The sequence below is a fragment of the Psilocybe cubensis genome, chromosome 6, assembly GCF_017499595.1.
Source record: "Psilocybe cubensis strain MGC-MH-2018 chromosome 6, whole genome shotgun sequence".
NCBI classification, from domain to species: Eukaryota; Fungi; Basidiomycota; class Agaricomycetes; order Agaricales; family Agrocybaceae; genus Psilocybe; species Psilocybe cubensis.
In genome coordinates, this window is record NC_063004.1 from 2,478,648 (window position 1) to 2,491,656 (window position 13,009).

Below are 13,009 nucleotides of genomic sequence, written 5' to 3' on the forward strand. Positions count from 1 at the left end.
TCTTTATTCTCTGTTGAAGAACTGGTCTATTCATGAATGTAATACGCCAATTGATGGTCGCATAATTATGAATTTAATTTGTGCATTACCAGACGACAGATAAAATTGAATCCACCTTGTTCCCGACCTCCAACCACCCTTTGCCGTCGCGGCGGTCGACGAGCAGCTCCCATTCTCATGACTTGCTAACCACTCGACTTCCTCCTTCACTGACTATCGTTTAAAAACCTTTTGTTTCCCTGCAATTATTCGATCTTTTTTCCTGGTTAGCAACCACGACTAAAAAACCTGCTTACGACCGCCTACACCTGGCTGGTTGCTCATAAATGCCCCCTCGACCAGTTATCAAAACTAGACAAGGTCGGCCAGTGTCTGCAGTATACATTGGAAAAGGGCCCAGTCCGAGCCTACAGGATCTGTCCAACAATGCGTCGGGTTACGCTAGCTTAATCGACGGTACACCACCTACGCTCCCCGATCTCCCTGAGCCTGCCAGCCCAGTTTCAAGTCATGGATCCGTTAAATCAGGGCTGCCTTCTCCACCAGCCACAAACTCAACTGGAAGTGGGAGCACAGGAGATCCTGCGACCATAGCGCTCCGCCAGCGACCGCTCTCCCACCATAGTAACAGCAGTACCAGCACAGGGGGGGCCACACCTGTGGCGCGCAGCAGTAGCAGGTCAAGCACGCGGAGTGAGGATCGCTTGTCAGATATGAAGATAGAGGATCTCGGAGGGGTTGAGGGTGACTTTGACGACGATTACGATAAAGAAAATGACATCGACAACGAGAGCAACTTTGATGGAGATGATACCGCCAGATTGGATAGAAGATTGTTGGCGAATAAAAACATGTCGGAAAGCGACCTGAGGAAGAGTTCGAGCGAACACATTACAGCACTGCAAAAAGTTAAAACTTTGGCACAACGGAACCGAATGGTGTGTATGCACGTCTTACATTCATGCGTGACCATTTTCTTACTCCTACCCTCTGTGTCTCTCCTTCTCTGTGTCTCTTACCATGGCCATGTTGGCGTCCTCTCTTTTGGAATTTTTGTACTCGCCTTTATCTCCTCAAAAGGCCCTTGACAAGCTATCTAGGCTGGGATCGCCTTCACCTGCCCGCTCAGGAACACCTAATACTCGCTCTCCAGCGCCGTCCCATTCATCGTCAAATTCTTCTAAACCCTCAAATTCGAACCCACTGAGACAACCCCGCGCTCTTCCCCCAGAAGGATTCAAGGATCCGACTAGATCAGGTTCAGAAACCGAGCGTGAATCTACACATCATTCAAACAGCAATAGCACTCATTCTTCCCAGTCTACTTCGTCACGCAACCGCTCTTCGTCGTCTTCATACCAGCATTCACCTTCTGTATCTTCATCTCAACTTTCAACCACCACACCGCCTCCCCAACCACAAAGTAATAGTTCATATCATCGTCGACGGCAGGTCTCGGCGCCAACATCGCCTAACCAGTCCCGCGTTTCTGGGGCGGGTTCGTCAGAATCATCGGCGTCAACATCAAATATCATGGAAAGTCCTTCCAACCGCCGCCGTAATCGCCTGTCCGTAGCCAGTGTTTCTCAGCTCCAATTGGCGGACTTCACGGAAGAGGATGACGATGAACATGATCTTGGTCCTAAGACTGCGACCGGCACAGCGAAGGATCGCACGCGTGAACGTACACTAAACGAAAGAGATCTCATCATCCAGAGCGCCCTTGCAGCCGCTGCTACCTCCAGGAGCAGTCCTTTGGGGAACCGGAGGCGTTCCGCTCTGCCCAAGGAGTTTAGATCGGATCTGGCGGATGAAAATTCAAGTTCGAAGCACGCCAGCGGTCGACATAGCGCTGCCGGAAGATACGAAATAGACGACAAGCGTGAGAGTTGGAAAGTGAGCGCATATACGCACCATATTGCTACTTATGTTGATTTCTCTTTTATCAGAACAAAGAACCTGTAACGCCCTTTCGTCCTACCGCCAATGTCGGTCGATCTTCGACATTACGTGACACTCGCCATAGCGGTGGCTCCAATGGTCGATGGTCGAGCGATGATTTTAGATCATCCGCAACAGTGCGAGATCGTGCTAACAACTCTTCGTTGTTGAACGAAGACTCGCGGCGTGAAAGAAGACAAAGCTTGAGGGGAGGGAGCGCTGAGAGCATTCTGGGATGGAGTCCAGGAGGAAGGAGTCTACTGGGAGAAGGCTTACGAGCTGCGGGACTGAGCAGGAGGAAAGACGATGAATCGAGAGGGCCTCCTAGTGCTTCTACTGTTGGGAGTGACGTCTTCAGGGAAAGAGAGTTGTATACAGATAGGGATAGGAGAGTTGATTGGAGTCCCCAGGACATCTTGCAAGAAGGAAGAAGGAAAGTATTTTCTGAAAGGGAAAGGGATAAGCAACCTGCTCGCGCCTCGACCTCCATGGCCCATTATCAATATCGTGATCAAGAAGACGATACAGCAGAAGAATCTCGTGAACGCGAAGGAGGACGAGAACTTGTCAAGAATCGGCATAGAAGCGATTATGGTTTGTCTTCTCGGGAACATGATAGTAGGCGGGAGCCATCTATAAGCCGGCGCGAACGCACCTCACTACCTGCTGATCGCGCCGAATCTGCGTTAGGTCGATACCATAATCCACCGGTACCACAGTCGCCGGCATTGCTCGCTGCCCATCTTCAGGACCGACGCTCGACTTCCAGCCCCTTTGGAAGCCGAAGATATAGCGTCAGCCACTCAAACCTTACTTCATCGCAATCACAGCTGGAGCCTGCAAAATTACTTCTCGAAAGCTTGTCCATGTTCGAATCCCAGTTGAACAAACTTCCACTTTCTGTGTCAACGAGTAGCACCGGGACGGGCTCTTCCCAAGTCGAGTTATCAAGGAATGCCCAAGGAGTCGTGTTTTCTGCCGAACGTCTGTCTGCATTGATGAAACATGGTAGCACGAAGGCTTTGGAAGCACAGGTGGCGACCGAGGTTGATTCCACCTCAAACGATGCCAGTCTCAAGGAAATCGCGGACATTTGGGGCAAGGTCGCATCTGATTATCGAGACGGTTCGAGAGTGGCTGATGAACTTGTTCGTGGCCTCACTGCTCTTCTTCTTGGGATGGGACGCGTGGTTCGAGATTTCAGTACCACGTCTAGTGAGTATGGTTCACCTCTGGTGCATGGGCGCCACGCCAGCCTCGATGAAGATCGTCCAGATGCTAGCAGCTCAACGTCGGGTGTTGTGGACGGCAGCAACAGTGCTGAGAGTGGGCGGCACAGTTCTGCTTCAAGGAGGAGCTGGGAACCATTACCGCGAGATAAAGAGAAGGATAGAGAGGAGGCACTGAGAAGGCTTGCTGGCGGTGGCACAAGGCCGGAGAGTGTACTAGCAAGAGCATCGCCCGCAACATTCCAAAAGCTGAAAGATAGGGCGAAAGGGTTGGAAGGGTCAGGGCAGTCGTCTGAAAATAGGGATTCTGTGCCACTGCCCAGATCATCTGGATCGATAAGGAGGTTGTTTACTCCAAGAGAGCAACGCGAAAAAATGTTGGACGCCAGGGCTGCAAGTGTCAATGCAGTTCTGAGAGGAGGAGCTAATTTGGCCACTCTCGATTCCCAAGAAACAGTGAAGGAACAACCAAATTTTGAATCCCCCACTCCTGCCTCGAAAACGCGACCCAGTCCTCCTCAGCGACAGAAAACTCTGACCCCTCTCTCCATTCCTAAGCCATTGCCTGTTCTTCCTTCTGAAACGCAAGTTCGTCGTTCTTCGGCAAGCTTGGCTGTCTCCGCGAACAGTGATAAATCGACTTCATCACGTGATAGAGAGCGAAGGAGATCAACCCTGAGAGGAGCTGAACGCCCCTCTTTCCCTTCCATCACCACTCCTAGTAACGCTACTACTGCTGTCACTCCTCATACTGTGAGCAATAGTCCCGGAATCACTTCACCACCTCTGCCACGCACGAACTCAGAGCAATCGACGCGCTCTCAGGTCACCTTTTCTCGTCCCATAGCTTCTTCAGTATCAGCAACACTGTCAGACATTCATCAACAACATGAAAGAAATAGAACCCTCTCTGCCTCGAGTTCCAGTGCCGAAGCGGGAAACAGTGTCATTCCGGACTCCAAGATGCCCAATCTATCAGCTTCGGAAAGTGAGCGCGACGTGAAACCAAAGACTCTTGGGTCGCGGACTCTCAGAGCGTCGTTGGATGGACAACCAGCGAAGGAAGAACGAAGTCCGGTTATAATTCCTCGCAATGTCAATGTGCATGCTGCTGATAGAAGTGCCGCCACCACCATTCTGCAGCAATCTGCAGGATCCAGTCGCGATCGGCGAAGAACTGTTACAGACATTTGGCCTCGCGAGTGATTTCTTGATTTTTTATGTCAGTTTTCAAAGATTATTTATTCCACATGTATTCCGTTGACAAATTTTTTGAACAGTTCTTTTTCTTGATTTTTCCCATGGCTTGTTCCTCTACATCCAGTGTTTGTCACTTTTACACACGCGAATTAATTTCGACTTCGTTCTCGTCCTTTGGACCTTGCACGCACGCAATAATGTTGTTTTTTCCCCTCACGCATAAATTGAACCTATTTATTAATTTCACCCTTCCTACCTGATCCGTTGTCTTCCTTTTTCCTTCCTTTCTCTTTTGCGTTCCCTCTTGGCTCCTTCTCAGTTGTTTCACCCTACCACACTTCTCTGCCCCTCTTGGTTTCCTCATGTCCCACGCTTGATGCACGAAAACGGCGAGCAATAGGCTCGTTACCATGAATCTTTTTCGCAAAAGCATTGTATTTCTGTCCTCCACGATGACTGGTATAGTTATATGTAGTACCTTAATAACGACACGATTCCCTAACATATCATACACCAGTTACATATAGTGAGCAAATTCAGTGAAGCGTAGTAAGAGGTCATGGGTATATGTCTTAGTCATCAACATCCCTAGGGTCATGGGTTTGCCAGTATTTCTCGTAGTCCTCGTCGCTCTGTGTTTTGAATTCTGTTGGTCTAGTAATAGGTGTGAACGGTGTATTCCTCTCTTCAAATTCCTTCAATCTCGCAGCCGTATCTGGTTTACTCTTGTTGACAGAATAGACCTTGACCCGATGGCAGGAGCTGGTGACGTGCAATCCCCAATTCCAGGCACTCCTAACGAACGTTGGTTGAGTGTTGAGAGAGTTGTCCCAGCAGCGAACAGTTAGCTCTATCCATCCCTCCGCGTCGACAGGAAGATCAATGTGCCATGTGCGCCATGCAAATTTGTGCTTCTTGGAAAGGTTCTCCGGTGGCACTTCATACCATATGTTGCCGCCATCGCCAGAAACTTCGACTCGTTCGGGCCAGCGTCCTCCACCAGAATAGGCCCAACCTTTGACTCGAAGGTAACCGCCATGAACAACGACCTGTTTGTTCCAAGGTTCCATAATGGCAGAGGAAACGGGCATTTCTTGGATTTGAATACCACGCGTGTAAGCCTGGTTGTGCTTTCCAACTTGTTGGTTGAAATAGAGATATTCCCGGGATTGGACAGGAGCTCTGGAGGGCTCACTGATAGCTTTAATGCGGTACAACCACTTACAGGAACGAGCCCCGATGTACCCGAAAACGACAGCGCGAAGAGGGAAGCCGTGGATTTTGGGTAGCGGTTCCCCGTTCATCGACCAAGCAAGAATAACTTCGTTGGATTTAACCTTTGACCACGGGACACTGACGACATAATTCATAAGTTGACCCTAATGGGTTGTCAGAGTTGTTTTCACAATGGCAAAAACAATGACTGACTTGTTTGAAGTAACTGTCTGCGCCATAAAATTCCAAGTGTTTGCCTCCTTCAGCAAGGCCTCCGCAATATTTGATTACTTTCTTCAAACTGACCCCTTCCCAGACTGCAGTCCCAATAGCACCCTCGGCCCAAGGTGCATTAATCATTTCATCACCTTCTCCTGCATACTCACTGATCTGTTCGATGCGCCGTGTCCCACTGCACTGGATAGTAACAGTCTTCACAACACGAGGGAACAATTCTTCATTTTGAAGCTCGGCTAGAGATATTTTCTTTGGGTTATTGACCAGACCATCGAGCTCGAGGAAAAATGCATCAGCGGAAATGTTGGGAATGCCTCCGTGGTTGCGCACGAAGTGAAGGGGGTTCGGAGTGATGGGTTTTGCAGTCACCAGGCGCTGTAAATTATCGACCATAAGCATAATCGATGCCCATCATCAATGTAACGAACCTTGGGTGGCTCTCCATTGTACGGAAATTGAAGTAGATGGAGCATGTCCTTGTGTTTCTCCTGGATGACTCGTAGCCAGCTCTCTTCAGGGACACTCCATAAATCTCCACCGATAGCCTTGTGCCACATTTTCCATCTGACACCTTCAAGAACAGGGTTGGTGTCTGGAATAGGGCCCAACTGGAACTCTGGAGGTGGTGGAAACACATATTTCGCAAGAATACCAGCCGCGAGTTCTTTCTTCTCTGGGTATTTCTCCCACTCGATGTAACCCTGCCATCCTGGGCGTTCATCTTTGAAGGGTGATTCTTTCTGAGATTCTTCTGTTTCTGGGTTAGCTTCCGGTTTGGTATCGTCAAGCAGGCGCAATTGGGCCCCTGCCATTCCTTGTTCTAATTTCCATTCGTCAGGGGGCTAGCAAACACAGTTAGCATATAATGTATGCTAGAGAGAAACTGACTCGCCTGAACTATTTCTTGAGGTTGTTTATCCATCACCGCTTTTTGATAGAAGTTGCAGGAGAATCACCTAACAGTTTTCGAGTGCAAACTGGCCGATAGGGAGTTTACGCGGGAAGGTTTGGAAGGCCCAAGATTAAATATCTGTAGCAGTCTTCTCATTCTGTCAAGTGATACACCTAATAACGGGGAGCTACGGGGTTCTTTCCCGAATTTCGCCATTAGAAGCTCGGTGCATATGTACGACGACGCTCTGCGAAGGCTGATATGCAAGTGCATAATAGGCGTACAAACCATATCGTGAATTGAATGAAAAGCCGGAAAACTGGAAATGCTCGTGAATATTACCAATAGTCTCTGGGGGTGAAAACTCGCAAGCGAGTCATGGATCCCTAGGTAGAATGAGTGATGATCGGTTTACATGCTTTTCAAGGTGGCACGCAGACATTAAGGTCCCATTCATATATTCATGGGTATTTGATGCCTATTTAATACCGTCTATTTTAATTACTATCGAAATGGAAAACAGATATCCTGGCTGCACTCACACTGTATCAAGCAGTCTCAGCCTATTACTGGTGCCGGAGGCTTCCCAAAGATGATTCTCACATGTGCTTTGGAAGCAGCGAAGGTATCTAAACATGGTCAGATTCATGACATTCGGTAACACACTTGAGAATAACAATAAACCATAGGCAGCACTGTGTCTACGGAGGTTATAATCCGGAAAGATGTCCCAAGGCCAATATTTAACAAGCACAGCTGTGGTATGGTGCAATCGGTCTTTGACTGTGGTGGATATGTCGCAGGTAGAATAGACATATACAAGCACATAACGAGTGTCGAAGCGGCGATTCTGAGCATTTATCTGGAAAAATAGTATAATTTTGAGTTATAAAATACAAAGGGAGCCTGGTTGCTCCGTAATATGCAGAGGGATTTTCTACATTCAGCCAGATTATAGTTGGCCATGCATCGAAGAGGATATCTTGGATATGTTGAGATAGTCAGTTTGATGTCCAATAGAAGAAGGCCTGACGAGAGTAGCCAGCGTATCGAAATCAATAATTGGCTGTGGACGGTGGGTGGTACTGTATCAGCACATCGCTTAGCTCTGTAAACCGCACGTTTAGGAAATATTTGTGGGCTTACATATATCCTTCTAGTATAAAATTCTATCGTTTTGCCAAGTTACCCCTGCAGAAAATATGTTATAGCATTGCTCTCGGAAAATAGTCAATATACGCACCTATTAGTCAATGCCTCTTCATGTATCCTCTTCTTTTGCATATTGGCCCAAACCTTTGGCTCTCCTGGGGTATCCTGAAGTACTGCAATGATTTCTCTGGCCAGTCTGTCCGCAATATCCTTGCCCGGTCTTCCTTTCTTATTTGCTCCTTCCATGATCCAATACACACCCCAGCTCGCTCTCTGCCTCTCATTGAGGGGTTTTGGTTTGACAATAGTCTTTCCTCCACCCTTCTTCATTCTACTAACCCATACTGCAGGAGATGCGCGTTCAACAGCGGCCTCTACAATAGGAAGTGGTTGGCTCTGCGTCATAATATGGATACGGAGCAGCATGTCAGAGATTCGCTTCGCGGCAGTAGCGCGTTTGCCGTCCTTCATGATCCAGCTAATGAATAATTGAAGGATAGGGGATTGTGCTGGTGGGATGTGATGGTGCATGACGTCGAGGTCGGCGCGTTGTTGAACAACAGTCTGCATAGGTTGCTCTTCGGGTGCGGCAGGAGCTTGAATTTCGTCGAGGACCTTGATGGCTTCATCTTCTTGCGCTTTCTGTATTGATATCATACTCACGCGGCATATTTGCGCAGGAGCGAGACGAGGTACGAGGCTCACTCTTTGCCGCAGCGCCGAGAGCATAGTGATGTTAGCAAAAAACTGGCGCGTATTCAAGAAGCCTGACAAGGCAAGTGCGCTGTTTGGCTATGTATACCAGAATCCTTTGATTTTAGTTGATCATGTGACTGTCCATGCTAAAGGATCCGTCATCCTCATTGGGCCTCGTGTTCAGCACCCATCCATGACGACTTACTCGGACCTACTAGAAGGCCAACAAACATTCTCCTCAAAATGGCCCTATTTGATGGAACTCTAATAACCTCTATCCCATTTGATTGTCTTCCATTACTTTCCAGAATTGCCTTAGAGAACCAGTCTTAAGAACAACAACCCGAAGTGTACATCGGACAGGAATACAATTGAGTCTTTTGTGATTCCTCATGGATTTATATGTCTCGGTAGGACAGGTAACCTAAAATATGTGTCTACAGTTTACTGATGCAAATTGATAAGCTCAGGGATGGTTTTCCGGCGCAAGGCATCTTTTAGTCCTTGTGTGACTTCGCACACTTGTTGCAAGGGCCAGCGCAGATATGGGCCATAATCCTGCTGTCTAATGTTGCCTCGGCAATCTGACCTATTGTCTGTTTGTATAAAGCCATCATCATCTGCGTAAGTTCTTGTTCTGCTGGGTCCATCATATATGAATCCGTAAATTCTTTTGGCTCTGAAGTGCCTCGTTGTCTTTATTCCCCCGTTTCCTTGATCTCTCATTGCCTCGTTGCACTGACATCGTTTTGACAACGATGGTCTTGGAGCACCACCGGCTTCGATACAAACCACCAAGGAGCTCACCCAATTGCGACTCGACGACTTTTTCCATGCACACATTACCTCGCAGACCTTCCCCTGCTGCGAAGGATGATGTTGTTAAAGATGAGAAACAATTGGCGGTGGTGGGAACTAGTAAACCGAAGCTGCGCTTCGTACGTGTAGAGGATTCTCTGTTCAAGGTGAGTACTCGATTGATCGATCGTTCTTATTTGCTTGTTCACCACATACATGTATCAGGTCCCTGAATCTTTCTTTCAGAACATGCCACAAGAAATTCAGGATCACACAAAATATACCACTGGCGTAGGAAAGACACCAGAGAAACCAATCTTACTGGTGGGACATACGAATCATCAGTTCAGACAATTTCTCGAGGCATACAATTCCTAGTAAGTGTGCGATAAGAATTTTCATCCAGATATTTATCTTATTTGTGCCATTTTCCCCATCTAGCCCTTCACTAAACCCTCGATCCATGGATGTGGACACCATCTTTACTATTGGAGAACTTGCCTATATGTATCAGCAACGCCATCTCGCACTTTGGTTCATGCCAATTTTCAAGGACGTCGTGATCTCGGCAGAATCCCCACTGCACCACGCTTCGAATAACATTTTTGTTCGCGCAATGAAACTCGGGATCGCTTATGGCAGCAGGGAGCTGTGTCATCGCGTATCTACAAGATGGATAGCGCGCATGCACCGTCGCGAGCTGGATCCGCTATCGGCTTTGCTCTTTGCGGATACGTACAACTTGCGCGATTTACTGAGCCACGCGTACTATATCTATCTGATGCTAGTCTTCCGGCGCATCCAGCAGTCCCACGACATTGACCCGAGGGGACTGCTTACTCCTGGACAGAGAACACATGTTATGTCTGGCTATCATTCCTTATCTGCCTATTGGAACCATCTGCGGCTCAACCCACCTGAATTTGAAGCGGCTCCCTCTTGCACCTCGCACTTGCAATGCCTTGGAGCTTGGAGGCTCCAGTGGATAGCCGCTGCGGAGAAGGACTATCCTCTCCCTGAGCTTGACATTCTTGGGCGTTTGACGTACATTGAAAAATGTCTTCGAGAGGAAATGGTTCTCGACGTTGTCCTCAATCGTGTGTGTAAGGCATCGGCCTTGAAGGCGGTGTCTGTGAAGAGAGAAATGGTGGCGAGGCAGTTGCACCACCATTTCGATTTGTGAATTTTTTAAATCTGGTTTATACCTGATATTGCTCTTTTTTAAACTGTCGCATTGCTTTCTGCGTTTATAACTATGTAGGATTTTTGCATCATGTAGATGACAATATTTGTATGTTCATGCAGTCTCGGATCCTACAATTATTGTACTAGCACACCTACTTATTCAACTAATGGTAGTTAATTATAATAGTCTGTTGTAGTCAGTATCCCAATCAAAATTCCCTTGCGAGGTGGGATGCTTCCAAACCAAAAGAACGCAAAACACTTTTGGTATTGCTATTGGTGCTTTTTCAAGGAGCGATCAAATCTAAGAAGCTATAGTATGGCAAATTGCGTCAATGAGATCAACCTTGAGGAAGTCCAATCGGCCGGTAATTTATTGGGTGAACAAAATCCTCCAAGGCATTTCTAACAGCAATGGGTCATACTACTGTGATCGATCACATTCTGCTCTGATTTATCTAGCTCTAATGAAATGAAATGCATTAGTATGATTCATAAATTCATATCATGAATAAATTTTGCAGCCAAAACCTTCAGCCCGGAGGCTATGTATTAACATTAGAAAGGCGCCCATAACCTGCACCAAAAGGAAAAAAAACAACAGTCATACGCCCTTCGCAGTAGGACAGCGAGTCGATCAAGCACTTTTATCTAGGCAACGAAGCCGACCATATATTAAACATGCCTTAACAGAAAATGTAACACTGAGGGTTTGTCTGAAGGTTATATCGTCGTTGTAACTTTGCTTTGAGAGCCTCCCACCGTGATTGGGAAATCAAGGCCACAAGTTCTGAGCTGCCCTGACAGAACTTTGCATTGGGGAGAGAATTAGGAAAAGAAGAAATACCTCTGCATGTCATTCGTATGTTGGTGATGTTGACTTTGAAGTGACATGGGTAAGGCTCGAGGCATCGCATGATGTGATGGTTCAATTTCATTGAAGTCTTCAAGTCAGGCATATCAAAGAACTCGTTCTGGGGACCTTCTAGTGTGGGAAAGAACTTCATCATCTTCGCACTCTGCGGCTAATGCCGACGCGAGAGCTGCTCAGAGTCTCAGACACTCTTCGTCTTCTTTTACTTCGTCTAAGTACCTGCTTTCGACTCGCCCAATTCTGTCATCGACATGCACGGCGACAATGCGTCGGTTGATGGATTAGGCCTTATCATACCGTCTGAAACTCTTTCATCTGACAGTAATCTCCCGACGCGTCCGTACGATGCCGACTACAGACATAGGGTTGAATACGCATTTGGTCTTTTGCGAGCGGATGATATGTTTTCCTTGTCACTTCCTACCTATTCGGATATTGAAAGTCATAGTGTTACCCTTTGCTCTGACATAGCCTGGTTTCGCTCTTTGGATCTATCTTCTGACGATCCACGGACTTCTTGTCTGGGTCGCTCCGAGCCTCCTGAGTCCTCGTGTTCTTCCTAAGCTGTGTATACCCAAATCTATTTTTAACTATGGAGCCACGAAACGGTGAAGCCAATCCGACTAATAATTCGTATAAAAGGCAAGAGTGGAATGAGGCCATTTCACCAACGGATCTAGTCTTCTTACCTAGCCAGCCATGAAATTCGCCACCATTCTCTCTACCATTGCTTTGTGCACTGTTTCTGCCTACGCTCAGGGTGCTGTTCTCAGCTACCCTCGGGACGGAGACAAGTTCCATGCTGGTTCCAAGTTCACCGTAGAGGTTGATAGACCAGTATGTTCCCATTACCTAACAATTATCTTACGGTGTCATTGACTTTGTGTTCATAGAACTCCCTATCCGGCTCAACAGAAGTTGGAGTCGTCATTGCCGTCAACTCATGTAACAACGGCCCCTGCGCTCCACCTACAGCGATCCTTGGCCAGATACTGTACAATGGTCCATTCAACCCTCAATATCAAGCCAGCGCGGTTGGATACCAAACGCCCGGCCAGAACTTCTCAGTTACCCTCCCATCAGATATTTCTAAAGGACCAGCCTCGCTCAACGTCTTCCATGTCGCACTGATTGGCGTAAGTGAAGTCTTCTCTTTGAAGAAACCAAAGCTCACATGATTTTCAGGCTGGTCGTGCTATTCCTCTTACACAAACGCTGAACACAACTATCATAGTTCAGTGATGAACATTCCTTTTTCTATCGGACACGGACAACGGACACGATTAGATTAAAATCACGAACTTTTGTAGTGTTAATCCTCGCCTACTACTACCCCTACTACTAGTTGTACATTGACGTCAGTATACGTACCTATACATGAAACCTATATACTCCATGAGATCCACGTCCAAATCTATATCAACTTTGACTATTGAACGAAGCCTCTCCGATTATCGGATTCTTATGGTGGCTATAAATAAACACCGGTCATTACATCGAGTGTTCTGGGAAGTTCTTCGAAAAAATCTTGAAGGAGACTCGGCCTGGACTCCACAAAATGATACAAATGAAGATTTACAATAACAGTAT

General features: G+C 47.3%; 5 protein-coding genes across 5 annotated transcripts; 3 read left to right on the forward strand and 2 right to left on the reverse strand.

Annotated features, from left to right (window-relative positions):
* Positions 1-326: 326 nt before the first annotated feature.
* JR316_0007282 (uncharacterized protein) lies at positions 327-4,376 on the forward strand (the record flags this gene model as incomplete). Its single annotated transcript, XM_047893025.1, has 3 exons — positions 327-938; positions 1,081-1,896; positions 1,950-4,376. 3 exons carry the CDS (start codon positions 327-329, stop codon positions 4,374-4,376), a joined length of 3,855 nt encoding a protein of 1,284 aa, XP_047748307.1.
* Positions 4,377-4,942: 566 nt separating this feature from the next.
* Positions 4,943-6,744, reverse strand: JR316_0007283 (Sulfite oxidase, mitochondrial; the record flags this gene model as incomplete). The annotated part of the gene is made up of 4 exons (XM_047893026.1): positions 4,943-5,749; positions 5,799-6,197; positions 6,251-6,642; positions 6,711-6,744. 4 exons carry the CDS (start codon positions 6,742-6,744, stop codon positions 4,943-4,945), a joined length of 1,632 nt encoding a protein of 543 aa, XP_047748308.1.
* Positions 6,745-7,883: 1,139 nt separating this feature from the next.
* Positions 7,884-8,595, reverse strand: JR316_0007284 (30S ribosomal protein S7; the record flags this gene model as incomplete). The annotated part of the gene is made up of 2 exons (XM_047893027.1): positions 7,884-7,905; positions 7,958-8,595. 2 exons carry the CDS (start codon positions 8,593-8,595, stop codon positions 7,884-7,886), a joined length of 660 nt encoding a protein of 219 aa, XP_047748309.1.
* Positions 8,596-9,130: 535 nt separating this feature from the next.
* Positions 9,131-10,543, forward strand: JR316_0007285 (uncharacterized protein; the record flags this gene model as incomplete). The annotated part of the gene is made up of 4 exons (XM_047893028.1): positions 9,131-9,186; positions 9,248-9,527; positions 9,586-9,737; positions 9,802-10,543. The coding sequence occupies 4 exons, from the start codon at positions 9,131-9,133 to the stop codon at positions 10,541-10,543; spliced, it is 1,230 nt and encodes a 409-aa protein (XP_047748310.1).
* Positions 10,544-12,118: 1,575 nt separating this feature from the next.
* JR316_0007286 (uncharacterized protein) lies at positions 12,119-12,661 on the forward strand (the record flags this gene model as incomplete). The annotated part of the gene is made up of 3 exons (XM_047893029.1): positions 12,119-12,256; positions 12,313-12,555; positions 12,605-12,661. 3 exons carry the CDS (start codon positions 12,119-12,121, stop codon positions 12,659-12,661), a joined length of 438 nt encoding a protein of 145 aa, XP_047748311.1.
* Positions 12,662-13,009: the final 348 nt, after the last annotated feature.